Source organism: Euprymna scolopes, chromosome 27 (genome assembly GCF_053919585.1).
Source record: "Euprymna scolopes isolate OS-2025 chromosome 27, ASM5391958v1, whole genome shotgun sequence".
NCBI lineage: Eukaryota > Metazoa > Mollusca > Cephalopoda > Sepiida > Sepiolidae > Euprymna > Euprymna scolopes.
Genome location: NC_136508.1, coordinates 92,196,952 through 92,220,126, shown reverse-complemented (window position 1 = coordinate 92,220,126; position 23,175 = coordinate 92,196,952). Strand labels below are relative to the sequence as shown.

The 23,175-nt window shown below is 33.4% G+C and overlaps 1 protein-coding gene across 1 annotated transcript in view; it reads right to left on the bottom strand.

Annotated features, from left to right (window-relative positions):
- Nucleotides 1–23,175, bottom strand: part of LOC145248742 (uncharacterized) — a 146,379-nt gene that overhangs the window by 44,454 nt on the left and 78,750 nt on the right. The window contains exons 2-4 of the mRNA XM_080110388.1: nt 16,384–16,521; nt 5,797–5,934; nt 3,328–3,465 (exon numbers count right to left, since the gene is read on the bottom strand). Coding sequence (XP_079966514.1) covers nt 3,328–3,465; nt 5,797–5,934; nt 16,384–16,521 — 414 coding nt within the window. The remainder of the gene's footprint in view (nt 1–3,327; nt 3,466–5,796; nt 5,935–16,383; nt 16,522–23,175) is intronic.

Here is a 23,175-nt window from a genome sequence, read left to right as displayed (position 1 = left end):
GAATTCAAATTTTTCGGCACTTAACTTGAAACCAAATTCCTCAATTCTTTGGAAAACTGCTGTGATGTGTTCCTTATGTTCCTGTACATTTTTACTTTTGACAAGGATGTCATCCAAATATGCGATTGCAACATCTAAATCAGCAAGCATCGTATCCATTATTTGCTGAAATAGTGCTGGGGCCACTTTTAATCCAAAAGGAAGTCTTTTTAGTCGGAAAAGTCCTAGATGGGTATTGATACGCAAATACTTAGAACATTCTTCACTGACTTTTACCTGAAGGTAAGCTTCCGATAAGTCGATTTTGGAGAAAATTCTACCTCCATTCAGCTTTGTAAAAATGTCTTCAGGAGATGGAAGTGGATAACTATGATCCATCAGACAGTCATTAAGGCCTGTAGAAAAATCGGCACATACACGAATCTTCTTATTCTTCTTTTTAACATACACAGTGGGGCTCGCCCACTCAGAATAGTCAACTTTCAACACCATTCTTCTGTAGTCTTTTTAGTTCAATTTCAATATCTTCTTTTGAAGAAAAAGGCACATTTCTTTTTGGTCTAAAAACAGGTTTTACATTCTGTTTTAATTCCAAATTTACTTCAGTTTTGGTGCACACTCCTAATCCCTCTGAAAAAACTTTGGGGAATTCACTTTTTAACACTGCCAGAAAATGGCCATTTTGTTTGGAATTTTTCTTTTCCAACGCTCTTACATTATTGCAAACTGAATTTATGGGTAGCTCCCATAAATCAAACAAAACAATCCAATCAATTCCAAAAAGGCAAGAATTTATTCCTGGAACAACTGAAAGGTTTGAGGAAAAAGTTTTCGATCCAAGAGAAAAACTGCAATTAAATTCTCCCATGAATTTTAATCGCTCTCCGGAAACACCTTTTGCAATTTTTTGTGTTTTTCTCTGTTTTGGACCACCAATTCTCTTCCCGGTCACTTCGTCGATAATTGATATGTCGCTACCTGTGTCTAAAAGTAGCCTCACTGAGTGACCATTTATTTGTGTGTGAACGAATTTCCGTTTCCCTCCTTGTTTTATTTCTTCTTTGGACAAGACCACATTTACTTTTGGCTTCCATTTCCATCTTTTGTCTTGCTTAGTTCGGCAGTGGGATGTCCGGTGTCCCACTAGGCCACATTTGGTACAATGTTGGTCTTTATAAAGGCAGTTTTTTCTTAAGTGCGGACCCGCACAACTCCAACATTCAAAACTTTTCCCTTTGTCTTTTGGAAATGTCTTCTGTTTTACTATCTGGACTTGGGATGTGACTTTTCCCTCTATCCTCGTAGTGTCCCTTTTTACATTTATCAACTTTTGACATTCTTCTCTCACTTTTTGCAAGTTCATTTCCGGGTCTTGCTCCATGATTGATAATATCCTTGACCTTAAATCCTTGTCCTTCGGTGCTGTCAGTCCCTGGACAAATATGTAGCACTTAAACATGTCCACTGATAAATCCTTTCATTTAAACAGTTCACACTGGGCGTTGACTTTGCCCGCATATGTGACAATGTCATCAGTTTCGTCTTTTGACATATTTAAACACCTATACCGTGTATGAAAAAGACTATCTCTTTCACCGAATATAACACACAAAATTTTCACCGTTTCAGAAAAAGAGATCTCTTCCGGCTTTTTAGGCAATATCAAATTCGTGAATTTAGTATTTTCTTCTGTGCCCATTTTTTGGAGTAATAGTGTTATTTTTTCCTCATCCGACCACTTCTCACATCGTTTTGTAAATATCGTTTCAAACCTACAATAATAGGCTGGAAAAGTGTCACCTTTTTCTGAAAGCGAGTTCGCTATACCTTCAGCTGAAAAAAACCTGGATGCACCCTCCTTAGACGGCATACCAATTATAGTGTTAAAAAAGCTTCAACCAGAACTTGCTCCCATACTTACGAAACTGTTTAAGCGCTGCCTTAAGGAGAAGTGCTTTCCGACTCCCTGGAAGATCTCATCAGTTTGCCCTGTATTTAAGAATTCAGGTGATAAGTCATCTCCCTCTCAGTAAAGACCAATAAGTCTCCTGTGTGTCATGAGTAAGTTGCTGGAATCCATATTAAATAGAGAAATTGTCAACCACCTCAGCAGGAATAACCTTCTTAGTGACACACAATATGGTTTCCGCTCTGTTAAATCACTGTTAAAATAACACTTGACAAAATTTCAAGATACTCTTTTTTCGTCTACTTCAGCAGACACACATAAGCTTCTTTTAAAAATTTTCTTTATTAAATAAACACAGATCCCTCAGTATTGTTCATTTCTTGGTTTTTTATCGTATTAACAAAATACAAAAAACACATAAAAATATCTCTCATGAAGAAAGTCACAATTTACACACACACGTTATATAACGTCAACTCTTTGGGAGTTTAAAAAGAGAAAAACGGAGTTTAACACGTCAATAATATAAAAATTATTTTTTACTTGCGTAAATTTGTGGCAGACACCAGTCTTTCACTTTCTCAGAAGCTTTTTCTTCAATTAAAAGTGAACTTTGTGAACAACAATTTTCAGAATGTTCTCGGTCGGTTACCACGTGTTTTTTTGTTTTTTTTTTAGATGAATTTACAGTTCGTATCTCATCTTCGTCGCCAGTTGAATTATCCTGCAGTGGGTGGCCGTAATAAAAGGATATTCAAGAAAGGTATTCCACCAGGGAAATAAATGGATAAAGAGGTTCTGAAGTAATAAAGAAATAGAGAAGTTTATTGAGAATATTTACAGAGACAGCATGCTACGTTTTAAGTGTTCCCGCCCAAGGAAGGCTCTCACAACCAGTGACCGGTGATAACGTTCTTTCGATAAAAAGTTCCGGTGGTGAATTGCTCATCACGCTATAACAATATATAGGTAAACATATATTTAATGTATAAATTCAAATGAACAACTTTTATTTTTTAAATTAAAAAAAACAACATTTTTATAAGTTCATAAACATATTTATTTAAAATTTCTAATAAGATAAAAACTTCCATTTTTTTTATTCTGTTATTAAAAGTGCAAATAAAGACTAACTGTTATGTTTATGTGTATAATTTTGTCAATTTCTATTGCATATTTTTCAATAATATCTTATTTATATTTTATTTCAATAAATTGCTCTAGAATAGAAATACTGAAAAATAATAAAAGTAAAGGAAATGATTTGTCATCAATTCCAGTAGCAGCTATGCCAGAAGTTAGGAAGTACATTAGCTGACTATAACCAAAATTTGAATGAAATTTACTTTTTAATTATTTTTACTTCACAATATTTTGTTACACATTTCAATTATTCTTTATTCAATAAATTTTCTTACCTTGTCGGCAGTTATCTCCCTTGTATCCTGCTGCACATTTCCCATCACTGCATTGCCCATTTGTTTTATTACATTTTGTGTTGTCTTCACAATGACAGTCGTAATTACATCCACTGCCAAATTTACCATATGGACATTCTGAAAAGAAAACATAAACCAATGACTTCAGTTATCAAGAATAAATTTGCTAGCAGCATCTTTCAGCTGTTGTTTGCTCACCTGACAAAAAATGTGCATTGTGTTAGCTTATTTATGGAAAGCCATTAGCCTCCTTCCATCAAAGAGAAACATCATCACCGAAGGCAATAAAGCAATTGATTTTGCATATCAATTATACGGACACATTCATAAAAGTTGAAATCGTAAAGTTCAGTAAATTTGCTTCCTAGTTTGACAATCATCTCCTGCTCCATGTTGTTTTATTATATAAAGGGAAATAACTCAATCGATTTACAGGGGAATTAACACAGACAATGAAAATTAAATGTTGGTAATGAATGAAAGTTCAAAATATATGAGAACATTCTCGTGAAAAACAGTTTTGTCTGTAAAAAGAAATTGAGTACACATATTTGTTTTAACTGTTGTTGTTAGCATAATGACATCTCACTTCACAGTTGATGTGAAATGTCATATTTCTCCAAGGATGCCAGCTAAAGTTAAAGAAACAGTCATCCCAACAGAACTTGAATAAGGTGCCTGTAACCACTACACCATACTAACTTCTCAATCCATTTAAGGGAGATAACTCAATCTTAATAGAGAAATGTCTATGAGAGAGTTTTAAAGTCTTAACAAAACAATCCAGATGTTAGTTTCTGCTTCGAAGAAAAAAAAACAAAACAAAAATCACTAATTTTGATTGCACTGTTCTGAGTTTAAATTTGAGTTGTCTATAAAACTTAAAAATAAATCATATTTACATACAATAACACACAAATACTAAGTAAAATCTAACAAAGCCGCAGTAATTCAGGTTGATAATTCATCATACTGGCTATAGGGAAAAATCTGTGGGAAGTTTAAACAAAAAGTATGTATGAATTCCATTTGTTCTATCAATGCGCAATTACTGACAGTGCTAATTCGAACCCAACAAATTCTGAAATAAAAGTTTGATCAAACTTGTCCATTGTCAAAATCACTTGAACTAAAAATCAGGCTTGTATTTCTGTATTGTCCTGATTTTTATACACATTTACAGAAGGTTGTTCATTAAAAAACTACATTTGCTGATCAACTTTTCAAAAGTGTAAAGTCAACATTTGATCACTTGTTTGAGATCATTTGCTACTTTAATGTTTATTTTTAATTTAGCAAGCAAAGCTTTGATTTTGAGGGACTTTCTCAAATATGTTTTGCAACCATGTTTACCACCATGAATAAGGTTGATAAATATGTGACAAAAGACAACTGAAAACAATCACTGACAAAACCAATAAAATGATAAAAAAGTTAACCACTTAATTGTTCTGCTCCCCCACCCTCTTTGGCTTCTATTTGTTTATCACTTTTTCATCAAATAATTTTTCTTTACTGCATTATCTTGAATGGAGAGGAAAGTTTCTCAATCTTACAGATAACCATTTCTTTTATTTCTCACTTTCCTCTTACACTCAGGTTTTTATTTTTATTTTCAATAAAACTCATGGATAAGAAAGTTGAAATTATTTTGAAGTGAAGAGAGCAAAGTTTTAAAAACCTGGTTCTTAGTATTAAATAGAACTGCTTTTGTTCCAGCTTTGACTTGATAAAAAATGACATCTATTCTCCTTTGCTGCAGCAAAAAATAACAAACACCTTATGGGAAGGGGGAATAGCCATAGCTAATGATGTTGTTGTATAAGTTAATAATTCTAACTTGATTTGAATATGAGTTATTGATTTCATTCTAACCTTTCTCAAATATTTTGTGTATTTATGCATACAAAAAAGAATGACACCCAATTTTATCTTTAAATATATTTATTCATTTTAATAATGAAGCTTCACTCTTTAGATAAATTTTCTTTTGACATTCACAAAAGATTAGAGCAATTATACTCATACAAATTTTACATGAAAGGTTTCTGTATTAAAATTAAGCCAAACTAACTTATATATGGGGTCACAGCTGACCCTCAAGCCAAACTCTGTCAACAATTAAGCTATTAAATAAGCAAAAGCGTAGCACTTCTTCAGGTGTTATGTACGCATAGTCGTAATCAAAAAGCCAATTCAACATCACCTTTGGAAATGAAATTCAATCTATTTGTCATGTGGCTAATCATCCAACCAGATAAGAAGTATGAGACTAAAATCACTATAAGATCAATGTCATATTCAATGATTTTTCCAAAATAACCTAGTCAGTGACATGCAATATGGTTTCTATCCTGCAAGATCTACAGTTGATGTACTTTCTGTAATTTCACATCCAATAACTTTTATAGGTCTTAATTAAATATATATTTTACTAAATTTCCTTACCAGTTTGACAGTTATATCCGCTGTATCCTGCTTCACACCCATAATGAGTACATTTTCCATCTGTTTTACTGCAATATTGTTGGTATTTACAATGACAGGTTTGTGAACATCCAATGCCAAATGTACCACGTGAACATTCTGAAAACAAAAATCCAAATAACAAACTCATCAAATCAAAACATAAATAAAATAGACTTTGAAATTTATTGTGAAAAAGATTCATATTTTTCTATTAGATTTATAATATATAATATTATGCATTTTTATACTTGAAAGAATTTTATTTTTACTAATTTTTGAGGGGTGGCACAATATTAGCCTGTCTTAAAACAAACTGATATTTTGACAAAATAATTCATAAATCGGTGCTTTAATTTATATAAAATGAGAAGAATTTTGATTAGAAGAAAATAGTGGTGGGACGATTAATCAAAATCATTAATTTTAAGAATCGTATATTTTGGGGGGAATTGGAATCAGAATTGCATCGTTAAAAAATACCTTAGATCTATGTTTCTTTCATTACGATTCTCTTATATTTTTAAGTTGAACTGTTTGCTTGAAGTGAGATTAATGCTCTCAAAAATTTATGATAAAAACGTCATAGAACTTTTCATAACATTTTTGATATGATGTACAAGAATTTTATTAACTACTTTAAAGGTAATTTTTATTTATCTTAATTTGGAAATTTCTTTGAATTTTTTCTTTCTTTGAATTGAAAAAAAATTTTTTTTTTACTTTTAGCTTAACTTGCTTTTAGTAATAAATGCTTTTCTACATTAAAAACCGACCTTGTGTCTAACTCTGCTCTCGAGCTGACGCAAGTAAATAGGAAGTAATATGGCAGCTGAAAAACGTTTTTCGATCATCATAAAAGCATTACAATACATTTAAACCATGAAGAATTTCTGCCATGCGCACTTGTCGTTCTAAGTTTACTAGCCAATACTTGTGTTTTAAAATTAAAAAGAAAAAAAAAGTGCTTTAAAATAATTTTGTTTTGGGAGGGGGGTTTCAGGCGCCCCTATTATCCCAAAGAACCAGCTATGTAAACATTTTGCAACATTTTTCAATAATTGTTTTTTTTTTAATTCTTTACAATCAATTTTTATTTAAAATTAAGAAATTATTTTCTAACATATTTTATTTATATATGTTTACATTTTGTTTTAAAGTAAAATTAAGAAATTAATTTTAAAAATATTGTTTATATCCATCTTCATTCAAAAGGATTACTTTTTGGTAGCTTCACCGGTTGTTAACTTAAATTTTCCAAATGTCAGAATGAGGCTCGTCTGCGGAACCTACTTATCTAAGCTTCACCGATTTTTGTTATGATTTTATCTGTTTCTCTTTTTTTTTTTATTTATTTATTTTTTTTTGCCAGAGTTTATGTAATTATTAACAGAAAAATTGGTGAAAGCCAAAATGGAATCCACACTATTTTTAAATATTATTTTCAAGTTTAATTAAAGTTTTACGATACCATTTTCTTATTGTTTTTCTATTCTTTTGTTATTTTTAATTTTTTGCTGAATTCAACAAACAAACAAACAAACAAACAAAATGAAAGCAAAACAAAACAAAAAAAATTTGGTGCTTATGCACTTATGTTACCGTTTTTTTTGTTTTTTTGTTTTTTTTTAATCGTTTAAGTACCTCGCCCAATGTTTGAAGAGTTTCTAATTGTTTTTTAAAGGAAAATTGGTGAAAGTCAAAATTAACACTTGTGGCGATAAACGAAAATAAACAAAAAGCTTTAGCGTGTACGTACCTATCATGGAATGTCGTAGATCGAAACACAGTGAAATGTTATTTGGTGATAGTGCACTTATTGATTCACGCTATTTTTAAATAGTATTTTCAAGTTTAATTAAAGTTTTCTGTTCTTATTAAATTGTAAGGTGAAAGTACAGAATAGGTACACAACACCCTCCCGTCCCCATGTTAAGAATGGCTTTCTAAATAATGTCATTATTTCAACATGGCTCAATAAGTGCATTAGTACCTTTTATTTTTTTGAATAAAATTAAAACTACTCGATGAGAACGCGACTGTTTTTGTTTTAATAATTATTTTTTATTCAAAAATAAAAAATAAAAATTTCAATTATTCAAAACATGTTTTTTCCCCAAAGCTAATTGAGATTTTTTTAATTACAATATTTTTCATGAACATGCTCTAAAAATGTTTCAAAATTATCTAATATTTTTTCACTTTTCATGTTATAAGCCTCTCTATACATGACCTCATTGACATGAGACCATTTCATTTCTCCTACTGATCACGATATGAATTTCAGTCCTCTTTTAATACGAGATCAGTAGGCTTCAGTATTGTTGGTGCAAATACTAGTAAGCGGATCCACAAAATTTTGTGAATGGTTTATAGTCTCATGAACATAATTAAACTTGAAAATAACATTTAAAAATAGCACGGATTCCATTTTGACTTTCACCAATTTTCCTGTTAATAATTACATAAACTCCGGCAAAAAAAAAAAAATATCCATCCCCCAAAAAAACAACAACGCAAAACAAAAACAAAAAAAAAACATAAAATCATAATAACAAAAATCGTGCGCAAATTTCAAGCCAAAATAAAAACAAATAAAACTAGGTCACACCTGCAAAAATTCTTTCCTTGTAAAAATAATAACTTCTCCCTCAGTCGAACAATGTACAATATCGGAACTGATGCGTATTTCGCTACAGGGGTAGCATTCATGTATGTCCGCCCTTTTTCTTCATATTTTTTAATATATAAAATAACTCCTGAAATTGATTATTAATTTCATGGGGCATGTTTAATTCATGGTTTAAAAATATTTGTTTTGACTTTTATCTTCAATGAAAGAAATTTTATGAAAAAAATCAAATCGTTTTCGAAATTCCCTTAATTGTATTTCCTCTTTTTCTCTGTACCAATTTATTTTGCTACACAAAAACTTTCAATTATAAAATGGTATATTTCAAAACAACAATCCCATGGGAATCGGAATTGGAATCATACTTGGTATCGGAATTGTTAATCAACATTTTCCTGGAATCAGAAAAAATTTAGGAATCGTCCCAACACTAGAGGAAAATTAAAAAAAACAACAACAATATATTATGATTGACATTAAACGAACTTTGATCAAAACGGAGTAATGTTGCCACATCTGAGCAGGAGCTGCTCGACGCACCCTATCCTGCCTTGATAAAGTTCAAAACCATATTTGAAACCTAGTAGGTGATGCACTTTTCTCTTCCCTGCAACCTCCTTCCCACAGAAGAGATGTCACAAACCTCTCTGCTCTATCGCTATTTTCATGGCAAGTGCTCCTGAACTCCAATCTATGGTACCTCCTTGCCAAACTTCCATAGAAAAAACACTTAACTAGCTACAACCACTATATATAATTTCCTCCATTCCCTATCTGTACCTAAATCTAAATGCAGATTCCATGAACAAAGCTTCTTTCTCAGCTTCTTTAGCCTGTGGAACACTGTTCTGCTGGCCTGCTTCCCAGATGAATACAACATGGTAGTCTTCAAATCCAATGTAAACAAATTCTTGTTGAGCCGTCCCCATAGATAATCAAATTCTACCCAATTTACACCATTAACAATTACTCCACTAACATCTTACATTCTTTAACCATGATCCTCGAGTAGCATTCGGGCCCTGATAATTGGTGACTCTCAAGTTAAAAAAAAAAGTAGTTTAAATCCAGAAAAACTGAATTTCGCAAAGTAAGAAAACCTTCTACCATAATAGTTTCTTCTCTAGGACTGTTAGACTTTGGAATTTCCTTCTGGGTTCCTCTTTCCCCGACTGTACTGACATGCAGAAGTTCAAGTGCAATGTAAATAGACATCTTGCTGCTCAGCTTCCCACACAATACCCCTATAAATTATGTCCCAGATAGTAGTCCCCGACATCAAAGTGGCATTGTGCCTTGTTTGGGGTGAAGATGCAATAAAAACATCTTAATTCATTTGTTGATAGTTGATTTGTTTTCAAAAAAAACAAAAAACATTCGTGTAAATCAAATTTTTTTACATAATTTTTATAAATAAGACTTTATTTCAATAAGTCATGCTTAAGTCACACGTGCATTCAGTTTGACTCAAAAAGAGAAAAGAATTCTCAAGCGGATTCAAACAGTCGAATTAGATTACCTTTGTGTCTTGAATAAAAACTCTGAAAAATCTCAAAGAAAGATGTTGCAACTGAGTTGAATGTGGACTGTGATGAAAATAAACTAAACAAGTTAGTGTTTATTAGTGTACATGAATTGCAGACTTGATTACAGCATGTATTAGTCAACGCCATGTTGGTTTTAGTGAAGTGAGTTTATAGTGTATGCTATCATTTTGTAAATATTTCTTGCCATGCTAAGTTATTTTGGGCGTGATGAATGTAAATGTGGGGTTTTCTACAGCAAGACATAAGTGTGCATGCTTTAGTCTTGAACAAGCTTAGTGACATGAGTGTGACATGAGTGTGACATGAGTGTGACAGTGGCAAGTATTTGTGAAAAGCTTAATAAGAGTCAGAAATGTTCAACATAAGGAGTGATCAAGAAGGAAGAAGAAGAAATGAATATTCAAATGTTGTTTGAAAAGCAATACATGGCCATTGAGTAGGTTTTGTTGCATTACAGATATGATGCGGGGAAATTAGGCCGAGATATTTTCCATAATTGTTTGTACTGTCGTGTCAGACGTATCATCTGGGTATATTGTGATGTTGATAATTAGAGGCAATGATTGTGCATTTTATTGAATCAACTTATTCCTTGTGTAATCAACCATGGAGATATTAGTTTGGTATACAATGACATTGTCCAGGTATTTCCTTGGAATTACAGGCACTGCAGCTCTTGTACCCAAAACAATAGGTCTTAATTTTGAAGCTACTACTTGAAGTAGTGGCAAAAAGGTGGAAGCTGTCATGATTTGCAGAGTTAGTTTTCTATGCTTTACCAAGTAAAAGTGAAGCAAGAAAGTAGCTTGGTTTCATTTTTACACCCTGTTTGTTTGACGATTTTTACACCCTGTTTGTTTGACAATTTTTACACCCTGTTTGTATGACAATTTTTACACCCTGTTTGTATGACAATTTTTACACCCTGTTTGTATGACGATTTTTACACCCTGTTTGTTTGACGATTTTTACACCCTGTTTGTTTGACAATTTTTACACCCTGTTTGTTTGACGATTTTTACACCCTGTTTGTTTGACGATTTTTACACCCTGTTTGTTTGACGATTTTTACACCCTGTTTGTTTGACGATTTTTACACCCTGTTTGTTGACGATTTTTACACCCTGTTTGTATGACAATTTTTACACCCTGTTTGTATGACGATTTTTACACCCTGTTTGTATGACGATTTTTACACCCTTTTTTTTTAACAATTTTTACACCCTGTTTGTTTGACGATTTTTACACCCTGTTTGTTTGACGATTTTTACACCCTGTTTGTTGACGATTTTTACACCCTGTTTGTTTGACGATTTTTACACCCTGTTTGTTTGACGATTTTACACCCTGTTTGTTTGACAATTTTTACACCCTGCTTGTTTGATAATTTGCACCAAATTTTGAAAAATTTAACACATTCTGCAAAATATGAGATTGGCAGATGCTGCATGTCAGGTTTCTGTTGAAATTATAAACACGAGAATGACAATTGTATGATCTTTGTAACCAATTATTTTGTCTTTGAAGCCTGTCATTACTTTGATGTCTGTGTTCCTATTTACTTGCATCTCACAAGGTTGGTTTTTAATGATAAAAGTTTAGCCTCCCAAATAGAGGAACCAAATTGGAACAAAAGTTTTTAATTCCCCAAGTCAAGAAAGATTTCTTATTCACTGACTGACAACAGAAAAGATGAAGTGTAATACGAGAACAGATACTACACTTTGTTCCTAGTCAAAAACCTACTTCGTCTCCACAACATTTGCTGCACACATTCAGTTCCTGCCTTCAAAAATTTATCAGATCATCATTCATTTTTCCAAGACAATCTATGTTGAGAGCGATCTGTATTGCTTCTACTGCCTTGATTGAATGTGGAATTCCCAAGATGCATGTATGTCTCTCACATTTTTTTCATATCTTAATATAAATTTAATTTTTTTATTCGACTAACTTTTATATCCTACTAATTTCTATATTTTCCTTTGTTTTTCCTTGATCTTATGTTGTAAATGTTTAATTAAAAAAATAAAATTGTAAACTTGCTTATGACTATTAAAATCTTATCCAGTTTTATGTTGACTACGATCGTTATTATTAATTAATTATCGTTGTTATTAACTATATTAACTATTAGCTAAATGTATTAAAATTTAGCCACATGTATACCTATGCTCGACATGTAAAAACTAGTATTTCTTGACTGAATCTGGTATATTTTCCTATGACCCAACAAATGTTGGAAGCCATGTTATATCAGCAGCAGTAAACTCTAAATTTGTGGGCTCCTTATCTCTGGTTTTGTTACTTACACGTCAACATGTGTAAGAGGAACACAAATTACAGTTTAAAACTACCAGTGACCTTCTTGTTTTTATGACGAACAATTATATAACAAAATTCAGATAAATATCCATTTTTATCTCTTTTAACTCTTACTGGAAGGGCAACCTATTGTCATTGTTTCCCTTAAAAAAGCCAGTTTGAACTGATATTAAGTACAATAGTTCGTTATTCTATTTTTTTAATGGAGAGTAGAAAATACATTATGGCTGTGTTCTCAGCAGCACCATAACTCTCACTTCTCCTGTTTTGTCTCTCAGTCCTCGCATACAATGAGTAATATTTCTGACAAAATCAAACTCTTTTCTAAAAACTTTACAGCAAATTCTACCTTTTGTGATCAGGGCAGCGTATCCCACCCCACCCCGTATTTCCTTCTGTGACTGAAAACAAACTATGTGACATACAAATATCTTATTAAAAGCCTTGACTCCAGTAAAGACACTGGCTCTGATAACATTCCAATTATAGTGCTCAAAAGGCTTCAACCAAAACTAGTTCCCATACTTAAGCATTGTCTTAAGAAGAAATGTTTCCCAACACTCTGGAAAACCTCATCAATATGCCCTGTATTTAAAAATTCAGGAGATCAGCCATCTCTTTCTCAGTACAGACAAATCAGTCTCTTGTGCATCGTAAGTTGATAGAATCTGTGTTAAACAGAGAATTGGTCAACCACCTCATCAGAAATAAACTACTCACTGACATGCAATATGGTTTCCATTCTGCTAGAGCTACAGCTGATGTGCTAACTGTAATATCACATAGGATTAGTGAATCTCTCGATGAAGACTTTGTTTTTATAGCAATAGCTCTTAATATATCAAAGACTTTTGATAGGATATGGCATAAAGGTCTACTTCAAAAGATTTCCAGCTATGGAATTGTTGAAAATATCCTCTCAGTTCTTAAATTCTTTCTCTCTGACAGACTTATAAGAGCAGTTGTCGATGGGCAGAAATCAGAAGCTTACAGTATTAACACTGTCATCCTTATGGGTTCCATCCAGGGCCTAACTTTTTCTTATCTTCATCAATGACATCCAAAATCATATTCTTATATAATTTGTAGATAATCATGTAAATAACAAAACCATCTACGGCAAGACTTCAACAGCTGGTAATGACCAAGGTCTCTCTAATTCTCTCTCTTCTAATCTTCAGCACAAGATGCAATGGGGGAAAAGGTGGCAGGTTAATTTTAATGCATCTAAAACCAAGCTTTACCATTTTTACTATCAATGCTCTGACCCCCATCAGACTTCAATTGAAATAAATGGTTTCTCGTCTTGGGGAAGTATCATGCTTTGACAAGATTTGCAACTGATGACATGGAACACATATTTCAAATCCATTGCTGAAGTTGCCAGATAAATGGTTGGATCGTTCCAGTATATATATCACTGCTGATGCAATCCTCTATGTGTATAATAGCCAAGTACATCCTAGGATGGAGTGCTGTTGCTACATCTGGAGAGGAGTTGCTCGAAACTTCCTATCCTGCTTTGATAGAATTCAAAACTGGTTTTGAATCCTGGTAGGTGATACTCTTTCCTCTTCCCTGCAGAAGAGACTTTGCTAGCCTGATTCTGCTCTATCGTTATTTTCATAGCAAGTCCTCATTTGAGCTTTAAGCTACTTGCCAAACTTTCACAAAAACACTCGTCCAGCTACAACTACTATCAACAATTTCTCCCACTCTCCATCTATACCTAAATCTAAATGCAAATTCCATGAAATAAGCTTCTTTCCTATAATTTCTGAACTCTGTTCAGCTGGCCTGCTTTTCAGCTAACTTCAATATGGTCATCTTCAAGTCCAATGTAAACAAGTTCCTGCTGAGCCATCCCCTTAAATAAATCATATCAACACTATTGTCCCATTGACTAGCGCACACTCATTAATCCTTATCCTCAAGTGGCCTTCAGGCCTTAATAAGCTGTGAACCCCCCCCTACTCTCCTTGCAAAAAAATAAATAAAAATAACTGTGTTCAACAATTTCTCATAATGGCATATCCAAGAATTGTTCTTGTTCATTTCCTGCCAACACTTCACTGTCATTTCGAATGCACTTCTTTCCAACAATATCCATATTTGTCTTTGCTACTTGACTTTTGGTCATCACTTTGTAATTTTTTTTTGCTTCCTTCATAGTGAAATAACCCACTACTCACATTTCACATTCCCTACTTTCTGTAGCTGAATACCCCAAATATTTTTCACGTGTTCTTCATTCAATCTCAACATCTTTTTACTAGGGATAAAACTTTCTCTTTAACTCATGAGCTTTCTTCAACATGAAATAGCAAATAATCAGTTCATGCTGTGCAACAAATTCTCCACAGGTATTACTTTCATATCACTTCAGAAACTTTTTGCTTAAGTGTGTGTTTTAGATTGTACTTGTATACACAGTTTTGTTGTATTTAGCAGTTCATGAAAGTCTCTTGTTTGTCTGTTATGGGCCTTTGACCAGAAGGCAGAATTAGCTTTTAAGAACATACTCATATGAATTAAAGAAGAACAAAAGATACCAGGACAAAGAGAAAGAAAAAAATGAGTTTTTATAATACACGCTAGAATTTGCTGAAAGAAAATGGCTGATTGAAAATTTTGTTCAATCAGGAATCAATACACAATAACCACATCAACTGCCACTGCTGCTTCCAGAAACTAAACCAGGAAGAAACCAGGAACAATCAGATCTTTAAAAGTCGACAGGATCACCAACAAGAAGAATATATTCACAGTTGCACCACCAAGGCTTGAGAATCTAGTCTATTCTACTATTTAATCTGAAGCTAGAGGGATTCATACCTTTCCCAAGAGTAGTAGTAAATGTGATACAGTACCTCTGACAAAAACTTGAACCCTAAACCGTGTCTGTACCCACTACACTATATCTCAATTCATTTATAACTTGATAGATTACAACATAAAGGGAAATAACTCAATCTTTTAATAAAGAATTTCTATAAATGATTTTTAAAGTCTTAACAAAACAATCAAGATATTAAATAGTCTGCACAAAATAAAATCAGCACAAACCAATGAACACTTGATTCCAAACAAATGATAATGCAGGAAAGGTTTTCAGAATACAGAAACTAGCATCAGTGATGGTCTGGGCAAACATTTCTGAGAGAGAGAATCTCCACTTTTTTTCTCCCTTAAGAGTTCAACATGAAAAAACAGAAGAACTTTCTTGTCAATTCCTGATAGTTTTCTGTTTTCAATTCTACTTAGGAATCATTTGAATCAAAAGTCAGGATTGGATTATGTCACACTGGGAAAGAACCTGGATCTATTTGGTTTTTAAAAATCAATAGAATCAACAAACAAAACTAAATGAGAGATGAAAATAACTGAATCAATGATATCCGCATAAGACAAAAATTGGTGAACAAGTGAAATGACGTTTTATTCAAGGAATATCATCAATGATTGGCTGAAAAAACTTATCAGAATAGTTGGTGACATGGATTAGTTCAGAATATTTGTTTAGAACCAAGTGTTCCTTAATTTGTGCTGATTTATTTAGTGTAAACCATAATCCTACTAACACTATGGGCCAAGTATATAAGGCAGTGGTGCTTTTCCCTTTGAGAATGGTTAACACCACCAGAGGTAGTAGGCAGTTGATTTTATATATCAACTCCACTACACATCCAAGGTTAAAAAAGTTAAGCAAAATTCTTCTACTTTAAACTTTTAACTCATATATTTTTATGTAATTAAAATTGACATTTTAATTAGTTTTTTTTTCCACCAGTGATCATCTATCCATCAACACAATAACAGGTTGAATATAAGTTAAATTAAATATGTTAAATTGGAAATCTAAAATCAAAAATGAAAAGTATTTTTTTTAATGATTAGATTACAATATTTTATAGCATAATGTTTTGTTCATTTTTTTTTTCAATATTTTCTTCATTCAAATTATTTGAAAATTTTAATAAAACCTACTTCTAATCATTTTTACTTCACAATATTTTCTTATAGATTTCAATTATTCTTTAAATATAATTCAATAAATTTGCTTACCTTGTTGGCAGTTATCTCCCTTGTATCCTGCTGCACATTTCCCATCACTGCATATCCCATTTGTTTTACTACATTTTGTGTTGTCTTCACAATGACAGTACTTCGTACATCCACTGCCAAATTTACCATCTGGACATTCTGAAAAGATTAAAAAGAAAACATAACCAATGACTTCAGTTATCAAGAATAAATTTGCTAGCAGAATCTTTCAGCTATTGTTTGCTCATCTCGTGAAGAATGTGTAGCGACTGGATTGTGAAGTGATTTCAATGAATGCTAAACACCAAATGGCATGAACAAGTTACTCTCTTTCTTTCTCTGCTTCATTGAAGTTCGCTTTCCTCTACTTATAAAGGTAAGTTGGTTTTCACAGGAACATGTTAACTCAAATTATTTTCAACCAATGAAAATCGTTTCAAACCCTAAAAAGTAACAATCTATGTAAATGTACTAGGTTGGTGGAAAAATAATGTCGTTTTTTGACGTTCAACTTCAAAAGATCATAACTCTTTTCATAATAAATTTTATTAATTAAAATAAGAACCATTAGAATCGACACAATGAGAAACACGTTTATTTATCCTATTAGCATAGAAATCCGGAGTTCTGGAAGCAATGAAGTCATTGAAGGCCGATTCGGCATCATCTCGGCTTTAGAAGAATTTTTCCTGCAGGAAGTTGTCAAGATACTTGAAAAAGTGATAATCGGTGGGCGAGAGGTCTGGTGAATTTGTCACATGAGGCAGAGTTTCGTAGCTCAATTCATTCAGCTTCTACACAGTAGTTGAGCAACATATGGATAAGCGTTGTCATGGAGGAGAATTGATCCCTTCATATTTGGGCACATACGTTAGAGCTTCTGATGCATTTCATCAATTTGTTGGCAGTACTTCTTCGCTGTAATCATTTTGCCCAGATTCAAGAAGCTGTGATGGAGGAGACCGACTGCAGACCACCAAACATTCACCATAACCTTTTTTAGATGCAATTTCGGCTTCGAGAAGTGTTGTAGAGCTTCTCCGGCAACCACTGTGCCAAACATCGCCGGTTATCAACACACATTACAATTCGCTCGAGAAATGGGTCATTTTTGTTGCGCAGAAAGAGGTGTAGAAGACACCTTAAAACAACAATTTTTTTGGATTATCGTTCAATTCATGTGGCACCCATTTATCCAACTTTTTTGACTTCTCTATTTGCTTTAAATGGCGAACAACTGTTGAGTGGTCGACCTCGAGTTCAACAGCAACTTCTTGTGTGGTTTTGTGAGGATTGGCTTCAATTAAGGCTTTCAAATGTTCGTTATCAACCGCAGTCAGCCGGCCATGACCATCTTCATCTTCGAGGCTCTTGTCACCATTGCAAAAGTTCTTGAACCTCTGTTGTACCACACATTCGTTAGTCGTTCCTGGGTTAAATGCATCATTGATATCATGAGCGGTCTCGGCAGATTTTCAGCCTAGTTTAAACTGGAACAAGAAGATTGTGCGGATTTGAATTTTGTCCATGCTGTTGAAAAGCCTGCAAAAAAAAAAGTGAATGAAGAGATTGAGAACGGTAACGAATAACACGATTCGATAGAGCAAAAAACACACTTCTAAATGATATATAACATGGCTATATATATATATATATATATATATATATATATATATATATATATATATATATATATATATATATATATATATATGTCAATGAATGAATTCAGAAATCATATATAAAAGTAACATGTGTGAGAAAACGATATTGTTTTTGCACCAAACTAATAATAAGCCAATGCAAACTTAGAAACTTAGTGAGAAAATAAACAACTAAAAACTAAAAAAAAATACTACACTAATCACCCGTACCAAACGATTGAAGGATGCAGCTTCACCCCCGCCCCATGACTTTGCCCAGGGCAAACAAGTCGCAAAGGAATCTTCGATGACTTACATACAGACCTTTTCAATCCATGCACACATTCTTGCACACTAGCATGAGCCAATCAATCAGAAATGAATTGCTATGCAAATCTATACACATATTAATAAAAATAAGGTAAACCAACACACATACACAATGCTATGCTGCCAAATACTCACATATGTGTATAATTTACATATGCATAAATGTTTTTGATTTATGAGGATATGACCCCAATGATTCCAATGATCTTACTTATAACTTACAGTTAGGACAATCAAACAACTAGAAGCCTCTAACTTTATTAAAAAAAATATCGAATTTTGGATGCAATTCAGTTCGTTGTCAACCTCCGTCTTGAAACGACTGAATCGTGACTGCATTAATTCTTCACCGCCATCTTTTTTATTAAGAATTACTCAACACTCAAGATCGTGACTGCATTAATTCTTTGCCGATCTGATTTACTACCGCCATCTTTGTTCAACATAATATCCCAACACTTAACATACATACTATTAACACAATGAACATTTGTTTATTTACTCAACTTTTTTTTACTAAAACTAGTTTGCATAAATGAACAATAACTTTATATGCTAATAAAACTGTAATATAAAAATGTTTTGTTATAAAGTTTTGTTTTCTCAATTTTTCTTTTACAAAACTTCATGTTTAGGGTTACCCATCAACACAAATACAGGTTGAATAGAAATATATTGAATTAAATATATTGAATTGTAAATCTAAAATGAAAAGTGTGTAAAATATTAATTTTTAAATAATTCGATTTCAATATTTTATTATTAACCATTAACATCTACATCGTATTCTGCTGCACATTTCCCATCACTGCATCTACCATTTGTTTTTATTACATTTTTTGTTGTCTTCACAATGACAGGAGTTCACATATCCTCTGCCAGATTCACTATTTGGACATTCTGAAAAGATTGAAACAAGACATAAACCAATGACTTCAAGAACAAATTTCATTCAACTGTTGCTTACTCAACTGGTGAAAAATGTGTTAAAATCCAAACAAACTGCTCATAAGTGAGAAGTCGATTTTTCAGCTGTTTGGCCAATGAGTTGCAGCACAGATTGATAACTTGACTCACATAACTTAGCTTTCTGTTGTTCTGGTGAACTGCTGCATAGTTGTAATACATGTGGACGACATGTGTGCAATAGGAGAAATATTTAACTAACAAACCATTTAAGAAATGGGCTGACCTTTGAAATAGTAATGTCTTCTTGGATACAAGATTCCATGCTGTTATTATGAGCCACTTGAAACTTGGAAAAATTCATACCTCTCCAGATACAAGACCCCATGGAGAGTAAGTATTTAATTCCATAAATAAACTGGCCTATGATTTTTAAGTAGTCTATCAAAAATGACGCAAGTAGGTATATATTTCAGCAGGATCAGCAGAGGAGATCAGTTGAGTTTCTGTGGTTCTCAGAGACAGGTGACCATTAGAGTCCAAAACTGATTGGCTGTTTGTATTTGTTGGACATGTTTTGACTCAATCGAGCTCAGAGTTCTGATTGAAATGTCATTTGGCAAAGAAGTATCATTGTAACCTCAAAAAATATAACTTTGTTACTGGTTTTAAACTAAATTTGTAGTTTTGTTTGAAAGTAGAATCTTATGTTATTACGGATCAAATATGTAGGATACAGCAGATGCTACACACATGCAAGAATTCACATCTGGTGCAGTAACAATTTGATTAACTCTCTAAAATACTACATATAAGTTCACATCTTGTACTCAGCGATCAGAATCAACTCTGCAGAATGCAACAACCACCAGATGCACATTTCCAGAATGAACCAGAAAAACTGAAAATATAAGGCAATTCCTCAAACAAAACAAAATAGAACAAAAAACAGCTAAGGCATCACTAGAATAAAACAACAAAATGGTGAAAACAATTCATTTTCTTTCTAATTCATCCTTCTATTGATTTTGTTTTATTCTCCCAACTCCCCACAAAATGAGAGCTAATAAATTAGCATTGAAAAGAAAATTATATTCCTTTAAATTAAAAGAGGTCGATTCTGTTCATGAATACATCAAAACAATGATGGAAATATTTGAAGTCAGTAGTGATTTAATTGATGAGGACAATAGAATTGTACATCTATAGCTACTCTTCCAAATTTCTATAATATGTTGGTGACAGCACTTGAAGCAAGTCAGGATGTTCTCGAATGACTTTTGTTCACTAAGAAAATGCAGGATGACTTAACAACTACATGGTTGTACATTTTGTACATCATGTGTTGTTGCCTAATGATAAAAAGACTAAGTGGATGGTGGACTCTGGAGCAACATGTCATATGTCTTATGATATGAAGAAATTCAATAAGTTACAAAAATTGCATGTAGCTGAGGAAAAGAATATGGAAAGTCATATTTATTGAGTCAAGTTTTCAACTTCTGGACGAGAAACAGAAAATAGTAGCTACAAGTTCAAAATTTGGGAACATATACTAACTATACTGCAGTAAAGGACAGGAAGTAGCCGATGCAGCAACTACATGCTCGGGTAGTAACACAAAAAAGTGGTATAGACGCTTTAGCCACCTTAGAACAAATAATTTGCTGAAATTAGTAAGAGGCCAACCAGTAATTGATCTTAACGATGATCTATTATTAAGATTATAAACTTTTCTAAGTCATGCTTGAATGGAAAACATCATTACTCCTTATTTTCAAAATTTGTCAGAAGACAAGTCACCCAACTCCTCAAAATTGTGTTTAGTGATGTTTGTGAAAAGATAGAGGCAAAATCGCTTGGTAGAGCTAAATATTTTGATATAATTATCGATAACTTGACATTTGTGTGAATATACATGCTTAAAGACAAGAGAGATATTTTCAAGAAGTTGATGGAGAAATCCACTAGACAAAATGTTAAGACTCTTCATACTGATAATAACGTGGAGTATACTTCAATAAAATTTAAAGAAGAGAGATATACAACATGAATATACTGTTCCGTAAACAACAGAGCAAAGTGGATTAGTTGACAAAATAAACCGGACATTAAAGGAAACAGTGCAAGCAATGTTGTCAAATTCAAAGCTGCCAAATAAATTGTGCAAAAGCTTTATCCACATTCTTCATATCAACAAATGCAGTACGGCGTGTGACTCCATATGTTACCATATAAATTTCATACATTGCCTAAATTTAAAGTTACTGCTATTTTCATTATTATCATTATTATCATTATTATTTGTGTTGCTATTAATACTACATGTTTTTTTATTGTTTTTATCCGTATTTGGCAAATAAGAAACATAGGCTGCTCAAACTGGTGTCAGTCGAAAACCGCTTACTGATGTACTAATGTTCCTCTTACCAAATCAGACTCCTTGATTTTGTTAAAAACTACTGGAAGCCATGTTTACATGCTTTCTTTATTTACATATATGGGCCATGACGGATGTTTTTTTTATTGTTTTTATCCGTATCAGCCATCACTGCCATCCGTAGTCGTCGTCTCACCACATTTTTGACCAATTACCTCTGGCACGCTTTGGGTGGGATTGAAACCGCTCTCTTCAGACAATGTTCATCTGGAACCGTAGAGATTCAACGTCTCTATCAACTAATAGTCTGAAATAAAAAATAAAATTAACATAAAAATGCTCATCTCAAAATAAAAAAATTCCAATTAAGGAATAATATATATATATATACCAATCGGTACGGACCCGACTATGGAAGATCAGATAATGAATAAATGTGGATTTATAAGATCAAAGAATCCAACCTTGATCGCCCTTCGGGGCCCGTGGCGCAGTTGATAGAGACGTTGAATCTCTACGGTTCCAGATGAACATTGTCTGAAGATAGCGGTTTCAATCCCACCCAGAGCGTGCCAGAGGTAATTGGTCAAAAATGTGGTGAGACGACGACAACTACGGATGGCAGTGATGGCTGAGAATGCAGTTAGGAGATTCGAAGTTCCTATCCGTCGCGGTTACCACCTGACGAAGGCCAGAGGAAGTTGGCCGAAACGTTGTGAACCAATAAAAATAAAACAAACAAACAACAACTAATAAAGATGAGACTAATAGTCCGAAATAAAAAATAAAATTAACATAAAAATGCTCATCTCAAAATAAAAAAATTCCAATTAAGGAATAATATATATATATATACTGGAAGCCATGTTTACATGCTTTCTTTATTTACATATATGGGCCATGACGGATGAGCCATGGGTGTAAAGGGTGGGACCAGTATGACCTTCACCTTCACCAAGGTGCGCGACTTGACACAAAAAAAAAACTTCTTAATCAACTGCTAACGCACGCGTCACTGTAACATCCAATGACAACAACAACCTTCTCACTCGACCTGCCTTTTATACCACTCTCTCAATCCCTCCTCTTGCGCATGCGCCCGGAGATTCCTGACAAACTCAAGACTTCCGCTTATAAAAACCCAAGTTTTGTTGTCGCGCATGCCTACACAAGGCACAAACACGTGGGTGTTTGTTTTGTTGGTAAGTGCTACACTCCCCCCTGATCTGATGATCACATAGAGTGCACTCCGGGGGTGGCCTCTTAGTTCGCTGGCTTCTGTGAAGGGTGGTATTTACAATCTCGGATTCAGGTTCTAGTACTGGTTCTGGGTGTGGTTCTGGTTCTGGTTCTGATCCTGCCTGATCAGACGAACTACAACTACCACTCTCTTGCTCGGTGACCTCACTTATCAGCAGCTCATCATCTGATGATTCATCGCTCTCTGTAGCTGTGGGATGTACTTCACTAGCTGGGTGAAGATCGTGCACATGGCGTGGGGTTCCATCAACAAGGATCGACTGCTGGCTGACCACTCCAGATATTCGTCCTCGC